Here is a 13,684-nt window from a genome sequence, read left to right as displayed (position 1 = left end):
TCACTTTTAATTGTAACTGTTGTATTGTTTTTGTTTATATATCCCTTTGGGCAAAAGCATCTGCCAAATCCCATAACCATAACCATGAATAGCCATGTGGCATGTGGGAGTGTTGTTTTCAATAATGTTTTTACTTAAAGGTCTTGGCCATGATGTTAAGTTTTGCCCATTTTTTTCTTTAGTTATACTTATCACTTTGCCCATTACTCAAATTGGAGCCCTATATCTTTTCAAAACCTTTTTAATGGTGCTATTGTTATGTTGACACCTGCACCAAAAGAAATTCCTTAAGTACTCTCCCAGTACTTTTCGAATTAAAGATTCTGATTCCTACAGTACATAATGTCCCCTCATCATCAGACACTAGGTCAATTCATCCCTCTTTCATTATGTACTGTACATATTACATTATTCTATTTGGTTTCTAGTGTTGCATCAGTAGCCTAAATAAGGTATTGCTTATATTCTTATACTCTTGTTTACACACAAACACACACACAATCAGATTAAAATAGACATTTAATGTTGTAGCACCACACCATACCAATACTACTTACTTTATTATACAGTCTATACAAACTACATGTACAAAATAAACATAAGGAAATTGTGTAAAACTGTGGTGAAACATGTTTTGTTCTTCCTAGGAACTATGTGGCTTGAATGGAATGGAATTCTAACTAACCACACACATTTACAGTTGGCCTTGTGTGCTGGCATTTCAGAGAAAAACCCACACAAATGGGCAGGTTTATTCACAGATAACCTACGGTGATGTCCATGTCAGTAAATGTTTTCATGCTAATTTGCTAAACTTTGGCCACAATATCTGGACTTATTTTCCTATAACAATGCATAGATTTGTTCATACTGTATTATGTTGACTCTATGGCTACAGCCTTGATTTGAGGAGTATTAGTGTCCAGTGTTGGTATTGAATGACAGAACTTTATTTTCACGAGTGCACCAGTAGAGGGCTCACATGGTCTATTTCATGACCATGCTGATTTTTGTGTGTGAATCCAAGGTGTTGTTTTCATCTATTTCTGTGATTTGCACTTAAAGGGTATTTGTAGAAAATCAATTGTGAACTATGTAAATAAAATTATCTTAATATCTTTTTAACTGTCTGATTGCCTTCTGTTTAGAATACATGCCGATATGCATATGTGTGTGTGAGTGTGTGTGTGTTTCAGTATATTTCAGTATATGAAACACTATAGAGGGCAAGAATATTATTATTACATAATATCATAGAACCTACACATATTACATAATATCATAGAAGTATTATACACTGAACTACTATAAAAATCATAATATTGCATTACTTTTTCGTAAGAGATTACACCCACAGGAACTGCAATGTCATCCCATTCTAAATTCATATGGACTTGGCCCCCCTTTACAGCTGTGACAGCTTCCACTCTGTTGGGAAGGATTTCCACAAGAGTGCCTTTGGAGGAATGCCTTTAGACCTTTGCCCATTCATTCAGAAGAGTATTTGTGAGGTCAGACATGTTGGACAAGAAGGCCTAGCTCGCAAACATCTGTTCTAGCTCATCCCAAAGGTGGTTGATTATGTAGAGATTAGAGAATCATGTTCTCTGCAAGCCAGTCAAGTTCTTCCATATCAAAATCACTTTAACATCTTTATGGGTCTTGCTTTGTGCACTGTGCTGGTGGTGGGATAATGGTCTATGTCTAATGGTTTTTCAGGGATTGGGCTTGGGTAAGTGAAGTGGGCTAGCTCCCTTTTAGCTATAGGCTAGCTATATAACTGGTCCTACCTTCAGTGAATTATGCTAAGATAGGCTAATGGTGTCTGACTGAGTTATTGTGCACACAGAGATGATAAGGATATGTACTGTATCCTCTTATCTATCTCATCAGCATGACAGTACCCCAGTGCACAAAGCAAGGTCCATAAAGACATTGTTGGACAAGAAATTCTTCCCAACAGAGTAAAAACAGTTACTCCTGCAAAAGGAATCCATATTAACACCTATGAATTCAAGTTTCATGTAGCCTAGATTGAAGTTCTTGTTAGTGTAATGGCAGGCGTCCCAATGCTTTTGTCTAGTTTATAAAGAAATTAAATAGATATGGACATTTGAGCAAGATGAAAGTATAAATTCAAACAACAAAGGATCATGGTTTGGATCTAATCAAATGTTTGATTTTTGTCTCCACGTGAATGAATAAATAAATACCACTTCAATCCTCACATGATCTATGATGGGGATTATAAAAGGCAACTCTATCAACTCTATCACTGTTTTTTAAGTCTGAGGAAGAACCACATGGCTCTAAATCTCACAAAATGAAAAAGATTATGAATGGGAGCTATCTGGTGTGCGGCTCATCTCTTATCCTCTTGTGATACTGTCATACTGGATCCTATACCCATCCAACTTTGGCCTGGGATGTGCGTGGCCTCACACTTGTACTCATATTACCATGGTTACCAGGTTTGGATTACTGTAAACTAGAGATTCTCAACCTTTTTGGGGCTAAGGCACACCAAAATGCCAAGGCACGCCTACTTACGGTTACTGATGATGAATGTCTCACTATGTGATTTTCTTGTTCTTAGAGCAGGCAGGTGAAAAAGTGGGTAAAGTCCTAACAACCATGCTTATATGTGCTAAACTGTGGCAAGCCAGCCTAGGAGGAGTTGCGAGACGGATCTCAGCTTCACATCATAAACTCAACCTGGGAATGGTTCTACTAAAGGCATGAACACATCGGGCTCCTCATATATTTGCCTCCAGTGTGACTCGGCACCTGCCACTGCTGTAGGCCACAGTAATAGAACAGAACTCCCACTTAAATTATCAATAGGCCGAAATAACCCTGGTCTTTAGCTTAGGCCCTACTTGGTCTACCGTCTGTTTGTTGACTTTGAGTGATAAAATGTTGGTTTACGTTTATTTATTACATAATAGACCTATAGGCAGTCTAAGTTAAAGAATGATCATATTACTACTAATAATATTAATCATATTATACAGTTTGTAGACAAAACTATTTCTCCTATATAGGCTAACCTACATGTGAAACGAAAGCTTAATCATAGCCCTGTCATAGTTTCATGGAGCTGTCACAGAGCCTTGTACCGTAAGTGCAGTGAGTGTATGCCATGTCTACATCCGCCTACGGCAGAGGTATCAGACTCATATTGGGCAGTGGGCTGAATGCTGTGAAGTAAGTGTAAATGCATTTGACATTAGGACATGGGGAAGGGCAATGGATTGTGTGTAACCCCAATCACATTCCTTCTTATCCCCACTAGGTGGCATTGTAATAATGCAGAGACTTTTTGGTTTTATTTATTTATTTTGAAAAATACAGTAATTAAATAGCCTACCTGTTGTTTTCATTTATGCCTATGTTGCTACTGTAACTGGCAAAATGTTAATTCTATTTATCCACTCTCCAACACACTGATGATATGGCTCCCCTGCTCATGCCTATGTATCAGCTGAACAACACAAACAAACAAAGCACATGAAGGGATGGATGTGGCATTTTTACAGATAACTATTTTTATGAGTTATTTTTGAAGACCACCAATTGGGTTTATTGTAAAAGCTCATAAAAAAACTTGGAAGACGTTATGTGCATTCACCAGTCTTGTCACCTTGTGTGCTATATTCACCCATGTCCTGTCTCTATTTTCACTGTACTGCATTCATACAGTATACACACACTAAAGTATCCATTTTCCACTTGTTTTTGTCAAAAGCCATGTAACACCTCCAACAACACCTCCCAGTGCACCAGTATGCTGCATCTCCACCCCCCTTTTTTCCAGCCCATTCTAAAACTGTTGCCTGGTAACATTCCCAAACAATCCCACCAACAATGGCTTCCCACTCTCGCAAGACTGCTGCAGCCACCTTCAGCAATGACAGGTTTGCGCTTGACGACCGAGTCTCCCTCTTAGCCAAGCTGGAGGAGTCTAACAGGACTCTGAGGAAGGTTTGTACCTCAATTTTCTGTAGACTCTAAGAGTTGGACACGGACACTAACATGAAAAATACTCTCCTACATGCTCACACTCTCACAGACACACACACACACACATACATAGAGCAGACGCCATATTGGATGGTGGAGAAGCATTTCTCCTAAGGTTGTACTGGCTTCAGAAATCACCTAGATGATAGCACAAATATACATTTAATAGGCACATAAAGCATGTTGTATGAAAGTTGTAGGACACTTTCACTCCACTTCACTGCGACTTATTTCATTCCAATGGAGCCTGCCACTCTCGAGAGGAAGAACGTGTTCTGTTGTCATAGTGATTCAGGCGCTCCGAGAGGGCAAGCCACAGAGAATACACAAGACATCTTGTGAAGACAGCCGTGCATGTGTGTGTGTCTTTGTGTGAGTGTAAGTGTGTGTTAGTGAATGTGTGTGCCATGTGTGTATGTGTGATTCTATGTAATAAGGGTGAAAGTGGGTATGGTGTATGAGTTGTATTTGTATGTGTGTCTGTGTGTATGTACTGTATGTGTATTCCCTGTGACGTACACCTACATTAAACATACATACCACGTCACCTTGTCTGACTGAACTAGCTGGCAGACAGGCACTGACACTGGCACTCTGCTCGCCCTTAAACCCAACACCAAACCCAGAGGGCACCTCCACCACTCTGCTGCTGCCTCTTACACGGAGCTCCACTTTGCGTGCGTGTGTGTGTGTGTGTGTCCAGGCTCTGTAAATGGGAGGCAGACACAGGCAGCTTGGACCAGACCAAGCCTTAAACAGTTCCAGCCAGGGTGTCATTTGATTGGCTGCGGAGCTCAGATACCAGCAACATATTCTTTTGCCAGCATGGCAGACTCTAGCTTTAAACTGGAGCTCAGTTGGCAGTCTCCATGGGGCTTGGAGAAAAGGGAAGGCTGGGCTTTATTGCCCCAGGGAAAAGGAGGAGGAGGAGGAGGAGGAGGAGACGGCTGTGGAGGCAGGTCTCCAGGATATGGCCTCAAGGAGCTGACAAACACTAAGAAAAGGCTCGGCCCCAGGCCAGCGGTAGCATCAGCAGCTAACAACACCACAGAGGAGGTCTGAGGGGGAGGACAGGGGAGCCGGACACTGGGCTGGGCCGAGGGGACATGGGAGGCTGGGCTCCTTTTCAGGAGCTCCAATCCAGACCAGCTCTGAGGAGGAGGCCGCAGTAGCCTGACCACCGTGTCCTCGAGCAGCTGAAGCTGCCACGCACAACCCAGACGAGGGAGATGGTCAGTTCTGCTTACTCTGAGGAACAGGTCAGCTGCACAACCCAGACGAGGAGATGGTCAGTTTAGCTTACTCTGAGGGAACAGGTCAGCTACCTGGCAGACGAGGAGATGGTCAGTTCAGCTTACCTTGAGGGAACAGGTCAGCTGCACAAACAGGACGAGGAGATGGTCCAGTTCAGCTTACAGGCAGGTCTCCAGGATATGGCCTCAAGGAGCTGACAAACACTAAGAAAAGGCTCGGCCCCAGGCCAGCGGTAGCATCAGCAGCGCGCTAACACCACAGAGGAGGTCTGAGGAGGAGGACAGGGAGCCGGACACTGGGCTGGACGAGGGGAGCATGGAGGCGCCGGAGGCCTTTCAGAGGTCCAACCAGACCAGCTCTGAGGAGGAGGCCGGCAGTAGCCTGTTCCACCGTGTCCTCGAGCAGCGGCTGCTACGCAACCCAGACGAGGAGATGGTCAGTTCAGCTTACTCTGAGGGAACAGGTCAGCTGCACAACCCAGACGAGGAGATGGTCAGTTTAGCTTACTCTGAGGGAGCAGGTCAGCTACGCAACCCAGACGAGGAGATGGTCAGTTCAGCTTACTCTGAGGGAACAGGTCAGCTGCACAACCCAGACGAGGAGATGGTCAGTTCAGCTTACCTTGAGGGAGCAGGTCAGCTGGAGACCTGATAGGGTGGCTGGTGAGGTGTAGGTTGGTGTCAGCGTTGATTGTTATATAGGAAGGGTGGTTATGTAAAGAGGTATCAAAGTTCAATTGGGTTGATCCTTCAATTTAGTCAAATGCCACACGGAGACGTTATTTTGAACACTGTGGAGGTGTGTGTGTGTGTGTTTTTGCTTTCCTCTGTTGACAGTGTACAGTCAAGCAACAAGATAGGTTTGCCAGAGCAACCAGATTTGTTTGTAAGACTCTGTATTGTTGGCTTCGTGTCTGGGTGGATCCCGTCTTGAATGTAGTGTGTGTGAGGGTTTTTTGTTGTGCATGTTCATGAGATTTGAGTGGGACATAAAACATGGGCATGCATGTGTGTGTGTGTGTGTGTGTGTGTATGTGTGTGTGGGATCAGTTTTATTTTGACCACATGTGTGTGTGAAGAGGGAGGAACTAAGTGAAGAAAGACTTTTACAACTATTGGCTTTCTCAGTAGGGTGTTTGTTTTAACAAGACCCTGACTCAATGCCTCTCTTTCTACTTGTCTCTCTTCTAACTCTCTTTTTTTTCTCTCTTGCTTTTTTCTTGCTCTCTAACTCTATCTCTCCCCACCTCCCCTCCATCACCTCTCCTCTTTCTTTCTTTCTTCTTTCTTTCTTTCCCTCTTCCTCACTCCTCTCTCCATCACTCTCTACAGAAGTTCCTGTTACAGAGGTTGGTGGTCATCGCTCATCTCCCCCACTGTCCCGCTGACAGGAGGGCTGTGGGAGGTTAGTGGCGCGCTGCTGTCAAACATGCTTAAGAACCGCGCACGGGGATGTCTGACTAACACTTACCCGGATTAGCAGCTTCCACCATTTTATACTGGCTGGTTGACAAAGCAGAGCATCAGATTGCATTGTACAGTCTAATCAGACATTGAGACAGGTGGATGTTGTTCTTGATGTTTTGAATAAGTAGTGGTTATAGCGTGGGAAAACATGCACGCAAAAAGAAATACACATTTAGACTCTACGAAATGCAGGTTAGTAATTCAAAACAAGTTAAATCACAGATTGCATTGGAATGTTTTCTGACAGATTAATCTGAATTAGTTTTTCAGAAAACATTTGGCATTTATATCGTGGCATTTTGCCTGTCTTTTGGGTTTGTCTACTGTAATTTGTTAACAGTCTACTATGAGAAGCTGAACCAGACGTTGCAGCGCTCCTACCCTGGAGAGAACATCACAGGACTGCTACTGCTCTACCCCACCTGTGGTCTACATGTCCTTGAGGTACACACACACTGTACTCACAGAAACAAACTTACACACACACACACACACACACACACACCCACCCACCCACACCCACACACACACACACACACATACTGTACTCACAAAAACAAACTTACACACACACACACACACACACACACACACACACACACACACACACACACACACACACACACACACACACACACACACATACTGTACTCACAGAAACAAGCTTACACACATGCAGACAGACACCTGATGAACATACTCCTCCTCTGCACAGTGCTCCAGTGAAGTTCTGACCGCAGTGCTCCAGGACCTGAGCAAAATGGAAGCAGCACCTCAGTCGTAAGCTTCACCCTGATCCCTCTTAAAGTGCTTGTACACCTGTCGCTATACTAGTAGAATAATGGCTTCAAACTCATTTTTGAAGATTTGCTGACTAATGGTCCTATGAATGGTGTCTCTGACATTTGCTGAAGTGTGCCCAGAACTCTTTGTTATGTAACTTTGCAGTACTGTGCAGGAACATTACTTTTTTGTCAATTTATTTTTGTCAATTTATTTAGCGCTGAATGGGTACCAAGTATGCTGAAAATTGACAACATGGGGCATAATATGGCTATCAGTTCTTACATTGTGCTGCTTTAACATGTAATGTTGTATTAAAGTCTTCCCAAACCCCACAGCGGCCTGCTGGAGAGGCCTCGGGTGCTGCTGGTGACCCATGACGCGGCCAGCCGTCTCTTTCAGCACTGGGGCTGGAGGGAGCTGGACCTGCCCGTTACCGCGGCCGCCACGCTGGGGGAGGACCAGGCGCCGGAGCCCACCGAGGCGCTGGTCAGTCAGGTCCTCACGCAGCTGCTGAGGCTGGGGAACCATCTGCTCACGGCCACAAAGGTTGGGAGAGGCTGTGTGTGTGTGTGTGTGTGTGTGTGTGAGAGAGAGAGGGGTAGAGAGAGCTCCAAAGTCCGCATGCAATATGCCATCATTATTGTTTGTTGGTGCATTGTTTAATTATTACAATGCATTTCAGATACACGCATATACTGTATGTCTGTATTTAAATGATATCTGGTAACTTCATACTGTCTGTACATTCATCTGAATGACATCCACTGGCTCCATATTGTAAGTGCATGTCTCTGAATGAGATCCATGTCTTTGAATATAATGTCTTGGATTGCCAGTGGTTTTATACTGAATGTTTATATCCCTGGATGATATCTGACGACTGCATACTGAATGTATGACTTATCTCCAGTGGCTCCATTACACATGAACATATCTTTGATTCCATGTGGCTCCAAACTCTGCATGTCTTTAAATGATATCCAGTAACCTCATACTGTACGTGTCTCTGAATGATATCCAGTAACGTCATCCTGTATGTGCGCGTCTCTAATTGATGTCTCCTGTCTCGATGGCCAGGTGCACACCTCCAAGGCGAGCCCGGAGGGTGTGATGGAGGAGCTACCTGAGAAGCTGCTGGTGCCACAGAACGTGCTGTCTCAGCTGCTCCAGAGGACAGAGCTGCTCACTCCGCAGCAGTACCTGCAGGCCTACCACACACCTCTACACCTGCTGATAGACTCAGGTGAGACATCTACCACACACCTCTACACCTGCTGATAGACTCAGGTGAGGCATCTACCACACACCTCTACACCTGCTGATAGACTCAGGTGAGACATCTACCACACACCTCTACACCTGCTGATAGACTCAGGCGAGACATCTACCACACACCTATAATACCTGCTGATAGACTCAGGTGAGGCATCTACTGTACCACATATCTCTACACTTGCTAATACTCAAGCCAATTGCTCACCTCTACACCTAAATCCAAAAGAAACAACAAATCCACCTTTACACCTGCTGATAGATTCAAGGTGGGTTTCACATTAACCCTGAAAATGTGCAAATCGAAAATGCGGAATGAAAAACGAGTAATGGAAACATGCAAATATCACAAACAAGTTGTTATGCTGGCATGAGGTAGTTTTACAGATCGAAATAGCACTATTTTGCAAAAGTGAGTCATATGACACTAATGTAAATACTTATGAGTTCAAAAAGGTGGTGCGTTTCGTGTGGTCTACTGAAGAGACAGAATTATTTTTATAGTTGGTCTGAGGTGAGGACATCTGTGCAAGTCTACTCCAGGCAACAACAAAATGCAAACATTTATTTACATTTATCATTCTCAGTACAAGGGTTATAAGTATAAGAATAAGGGTTTAGCTTTCGATATTTTTCCTCCCTTTGTCATTCTGACCCCCTCAATGTATAACTACTAAATATTTTGGATGCAATTGTAGATAAACTGTAAAATAAAAAAAGGTATACAATTTTGGGAGATCTGTTGTGACATTCATCTGAAATTACTATCGTGAGAAGATAAAACTCATATTTAATGCATTGCATCACTTAATGGAGACAATGACCATTCACAATTGTGTTTTTTCGACTTGTTGAAAATATCGGTTACGTTTTCATGCCTACTACACACCTCCAGACCTGCAGATAGATACACGTGACATTTTCAGCAACATGATCCCTTGCTACACATCCCACATCACTAATGACACACTTCAGCTCTTTACCATGATTGACTTCATTGATATTCATCACACAACCATCATACTGTGGTCCAACAGCAACACTAGCCATTTCAGGACGATGGCCAGTTACCAAGCCAAACATGCTTATCTATACCAATAAATATGTTTTCCTACCAATCTTCCCGATGGCAAAGTACACACATTGCAGACTATCATCAGTTACTCAAGATGGACATCTAGACCATGTACCACCATACAATAGTTAATGTTAAGGAAGTTCACTAACAAATCAAGGATTTGAGACTTTAGAACTGTATATTTCTGAATGTAAGTACATCATCTCTCTCACAAAAGCATTTATTTTCATTATCTGGTCATTTATAGGTCATGTATTTGGAAGTCACCAACCAACAACAGTCTAAAATAGGCTACACACATAGAAATCAGGTAAGGGCTCTCATATTGTCATATTAGAGACATTCATAATCAGTGGTCACTGATGAGCCTTTCATTCAGCGGTTTGATGCCCATCTCTAACACATCTCATGACCCCTTTAGGTCTTTTAGGTAGCAGCTCTTGATGTTTGATCCATGACCCCACCAACAGCCGAGGTAACGGGGGCTCTAGTTCAACAGTGAGGACACAGAAACGGTTCTAATGAGCTTAATTCACATTATGAGACACAAGATACCCCACATATGAATAGTAAATAATGCAATATATGTTTTGTACTGATTCTGATTCATTCAAACTCTTTACCCTCCTATTGTCTTTGTTTCGGCTTTATTCGTTTTGTGTTCGCTGTCAAAAATGACTGCGGCATTATAGTTTATTATACATTCATAATCATATAATATCATCTAATGTTGTGATAGACCTTTGCATCTACTTAAATTCAAGTTTTAAATTCCATTTGCTAAGTCAGAGGGGGAAATATTATATTGGGGAAAGGTTAAGGTTTCCTGTGGGGGCTGGCGTAGAATGTACACAAGCATACATACAGTCTATCTGATCCTGTTTGCTTTTGTTTATGTAAAGCACATTGAATGACCTCTGTGTATGCAATGGACTATATAAATAAAGTTGACTTGACTTGACTTGACTTGACTTGACTTGACTATGTATCCTCTAATGTAATTCTTGGGTAGACAGCAAATAAGCTAATTTCCCAAGAAGTTGGAGCGTTCCTTTAAAGATGAAAAAAAAAACCTAAAACTTCCCCGCTTTAACCTTTTATGCCCTAGCCTGGAGCAAACTAGATCTTGACCACAGGTCGTAACATTTTTCTGTATTTTGTTTCTTTATTGTTGTGGAATATATACTATTATAACCACTGAACAGCATTTATTTTACAAAGGTTTACAATATTGTGCTTTCTCCAATAATTTTTATTATAACTATGCATTTTCCCTATTATATATGAAAACAAGATTTGTTTACATTACAACCATTATTGTAATGATACTGGTGAGTATTTTTTGACTGAAAACTGAAAACAAAGCACTTAGAAGCACCTTTATCCCCACCTAGTGGCAGGCTGCAGTGCAGAGTTTAGAACCCTCCCCTTCTACATATGGGCTACTAATATTCTCAGCAACTAGCAGCTGTTTTGTTTGTGAACTTTCTGAATTATATTTTCAGGAAACACTCTTGTGACAGTCTATTTTAACTGTATTTTTCCACCTGAGGGGCAGCCATGCTGCTCCTGTAAGGCCATGTAGCACCTTCCCTTCATCTTGATGTCACTGTAATATGATTTTATTTGACCTTGATGGATGGGTCGCCCATTGGTTGCCAGCCTGTAGGAATAGTCTTCATGTTTTACTGCCAAGTGATGAAGGGAGAGGGCAGAAGGCAGATTAGGTGGAGAAGGGAGTGAACCATTATGCAGGAAAACAGGTGTTATTATTAGACTTTGTATGAGAGACTATTCTGGAAACCTACATGGAAGGGTAGTTATTCATTATGAGGACACTGGAGATGTTATGATTCAGAGAATTCAGCTGTGGTTGACGGTGTAAATGATCTTTTTAATGTAAAAACAAAGAATGGAGGCTGTCCTCTCCCTATCTTTGAGGATGGCCTCATCTCATGTTATGGAGACATCATGGTCATTATACAACACCCACTGGCCTGGCTGCTCTCATGTTATCAAGTCAAGTCAAGTTTATTTATATAGCGCATTTCATACAGAGGTCATTCAATGTGCTTTACATAAACAAAACCAAACAATAATAACAAATAAAAGCATAGAAGGGCAATATAGTCAAAGAATAGTTAAAAGGTAAAGATCATAATAAAAAGTAAACATAAAACACAAGGTAAAATCATTTAAAAATAAAGAATAATTAGTAAGCAAAAACAAAGGCAAAAGTAGTAAAAAAGTAATAAAAGACAAGGTAGAATAATTATCAAGGCAGATTCAGAATTTGTAACTCGGCGCAGTTAGCAGAAAGCATCTGAGAACAGCTGGCTACAGTTGGGGCCTTTTTAATGTGATCCGAAAGTTGGTTCCAGAGCTGAGCCGCATAGCAGCTAAAAGCTGCTTCACCATGTTTAGTAACAGGTTTTTCACCTGGTACCTGAGAGGACAAGAAGGTGTGTACTGCTGAAGCATGTCTGACAGGTATTTATGGAGACATCATGGTCATTATGCAACACCCACTGGCCTGGCTGCTCTCATGTTATGGAGACATCATGGTCATCATACAACACCCACTGGCCTGGCTGCTCTTGACAGTGGGTGACGTAGTGGCCTTCCATTGTCCAGTCATAATAAACAGGGAAGTCAGACACACCTGCCTTCCTTAACATTTTACATCCAGAATAATCTCTGTGTTTCTCTCTCTCTGTCTCTGTAAAAGGCAACATTTGTAACATGTCCTCATTACTCAGTTCACAGAGCACTCTTCGGGTGAGTACTATTGTCTACTATTGCTGCCCTTAGTTGGGCAAAGGGGGATTCTGAAGTAGTTGCCCCATAGACTGTATATATACAGTATATATACAGTCTATGAGTTGTCCTGTCTGTTCTGTCTCTTCTAACAGGTATAGTGAGTAATTCTCTGCTGAATTACTGAGGCCAAGCAGGTGTGGTCTTGGTTAGCACTTGGATGAGGGACTTCTCTGAAAAAACTAAGTTGCTGCTGTGAGTGGTGTTGGTGGGTGGCCAGTAGGTGGCACCATTCCCTTTGGCCGATCCTAATGCTCCAGTGCAGTAATGTGGATGTTGTGCTGTAGGAGATGCCATCCTTCGGATTAAACGTTGAACCGAGGTCCTGACTCACTGTGGTCATTAAAGATTCCATGCCATGTATTTCAAAGAGGTTTCCCCAACTTTTTGGCTAAATTCCCAACCTTGGCTTATTCACTCTGGCCCATAAACATCCTCCAGTATAATTCATTCATTCATTTCCTCACTCTCCACCTCAGCTTGTTCTGGCACATGGCTGCCGTGCATCACCCAGGTGGATACTGGTGGTGGTTAGTAAGTGAGTTTCCCCCTTCACTGTAAAGAGCATTGTTGTTGTTGTTGTCTATGTGTTACCATCTGCATGAATGGTACGTGTGTGCTCGTGTGAATGCATGTGCATGTATATACTGTATGTGGTGGTGATAACCACTGACCCTTGCTTGATGGCATTCAGTAATGAATTAAACAGCAAGCGCTGCTGTTTGTCTCTGTCCATAAAGAACACATGTGCAAGGAATTAACTCAGAAAAAAAGACACAGACTGATACCTCAATTATGGTGTCTCTCTTACAGTATAGTCAAAGACAGTGCTATTAAGTCGGCTGTTGGACATAAATGAGTTGCATCAGAACTGTGTCAGATTCAGTACTCTAGCAATGGGACTGACATGTGTTGAATATTTGGCAAGTGCTGTGTGATAGGCAGACATTCTAGAACAATTCTGAAAAACAACACATATCAAAGCCTT

At 42.3% G+C, this 13,684-nt stretch overlaps 1 protein-coding gene across 1 annotated transcript; it reads left to right on the top strand.

Moving 5' to 3' along the window:
- Nucleotides 1–5,490: 5,490 nt before the first annotated feature.
- LOC125287576 (testis-expressed protein 47-like) lies at nucleotides 5,491–10,840 on the top strand. Its single transcript, XM_048233485.1, has 8 exons — nucleotides 5,491–5,712; nucleotides 6,609–6,681; nucleotides 7,084–7,187; nucleotides 7,459–7,523; nucleotides 7,865–8,075; nucleotides 8,607–8,772; nucleotides 10,127–10,189; nucleotides 10,301–10,840. The coding sequence occupies exons 1-7, from the start codon at nucleotides 5,593–5,595 to the stop codon at nucleotides 10,162–10,164; spliced, it is 777 nt and encodes a 258-aa protein (XP_048089442.1). The 5' UTR covers nucleotides 5,491–5,592; the 3' UTR covers nucleotides 10,165–10,189; nucleotides 10,301–10,840.
- The last annotated feature ends 2,844 nt before the right edge of the window (nucleotides 10,841–13,684 follow it).

This window comes from Alosa alosa, chromosome 22, assembly GCF_017589495.1.
Source record: "Alosa alosa isolate M-15738 ecotype Scorff River chromosome 22, AALO_Geno_1.1, whole genome shotgun sequence".
NCBI classification, from domain to species: Eukaryota; Metazoa; Chordata; class Actinopteri; order Clupeiformes; family Clupeidae; genus Alosa; species Alosa alosa.
The sequence above is the reverse complement of the archived record's forward strand: the minus strand, read 5'-3'. Positions and strand labels throughout refer to the sequence as shown.

Excerpts from the sequence above, each read along its gene's own strand:
- LOC125287576 (XM_048233485.1), top strand. The coding sequence starts at position 5,593 with ATGGAGGCGCCGGAGGCCTTTCAGAGGTCCAACCAGACCAGCTCTGAG. Across the intron at positions 6,682-7,083 it reads TGACAGGAGGGCTGTGGGAG|TCTACTATGAGAAGCTGAAC; the intron begins GTTAGTGGCGCG and ends ATTTGTTAACAG. Across the intron at positions 8,076-8,606 it reads ATCTGCTCACGGCCACAAAG|GTGCACACCTCCAAGGCGAG; the intron begins GTTGGGAGAGGC and ends CTCGATGGCCAG.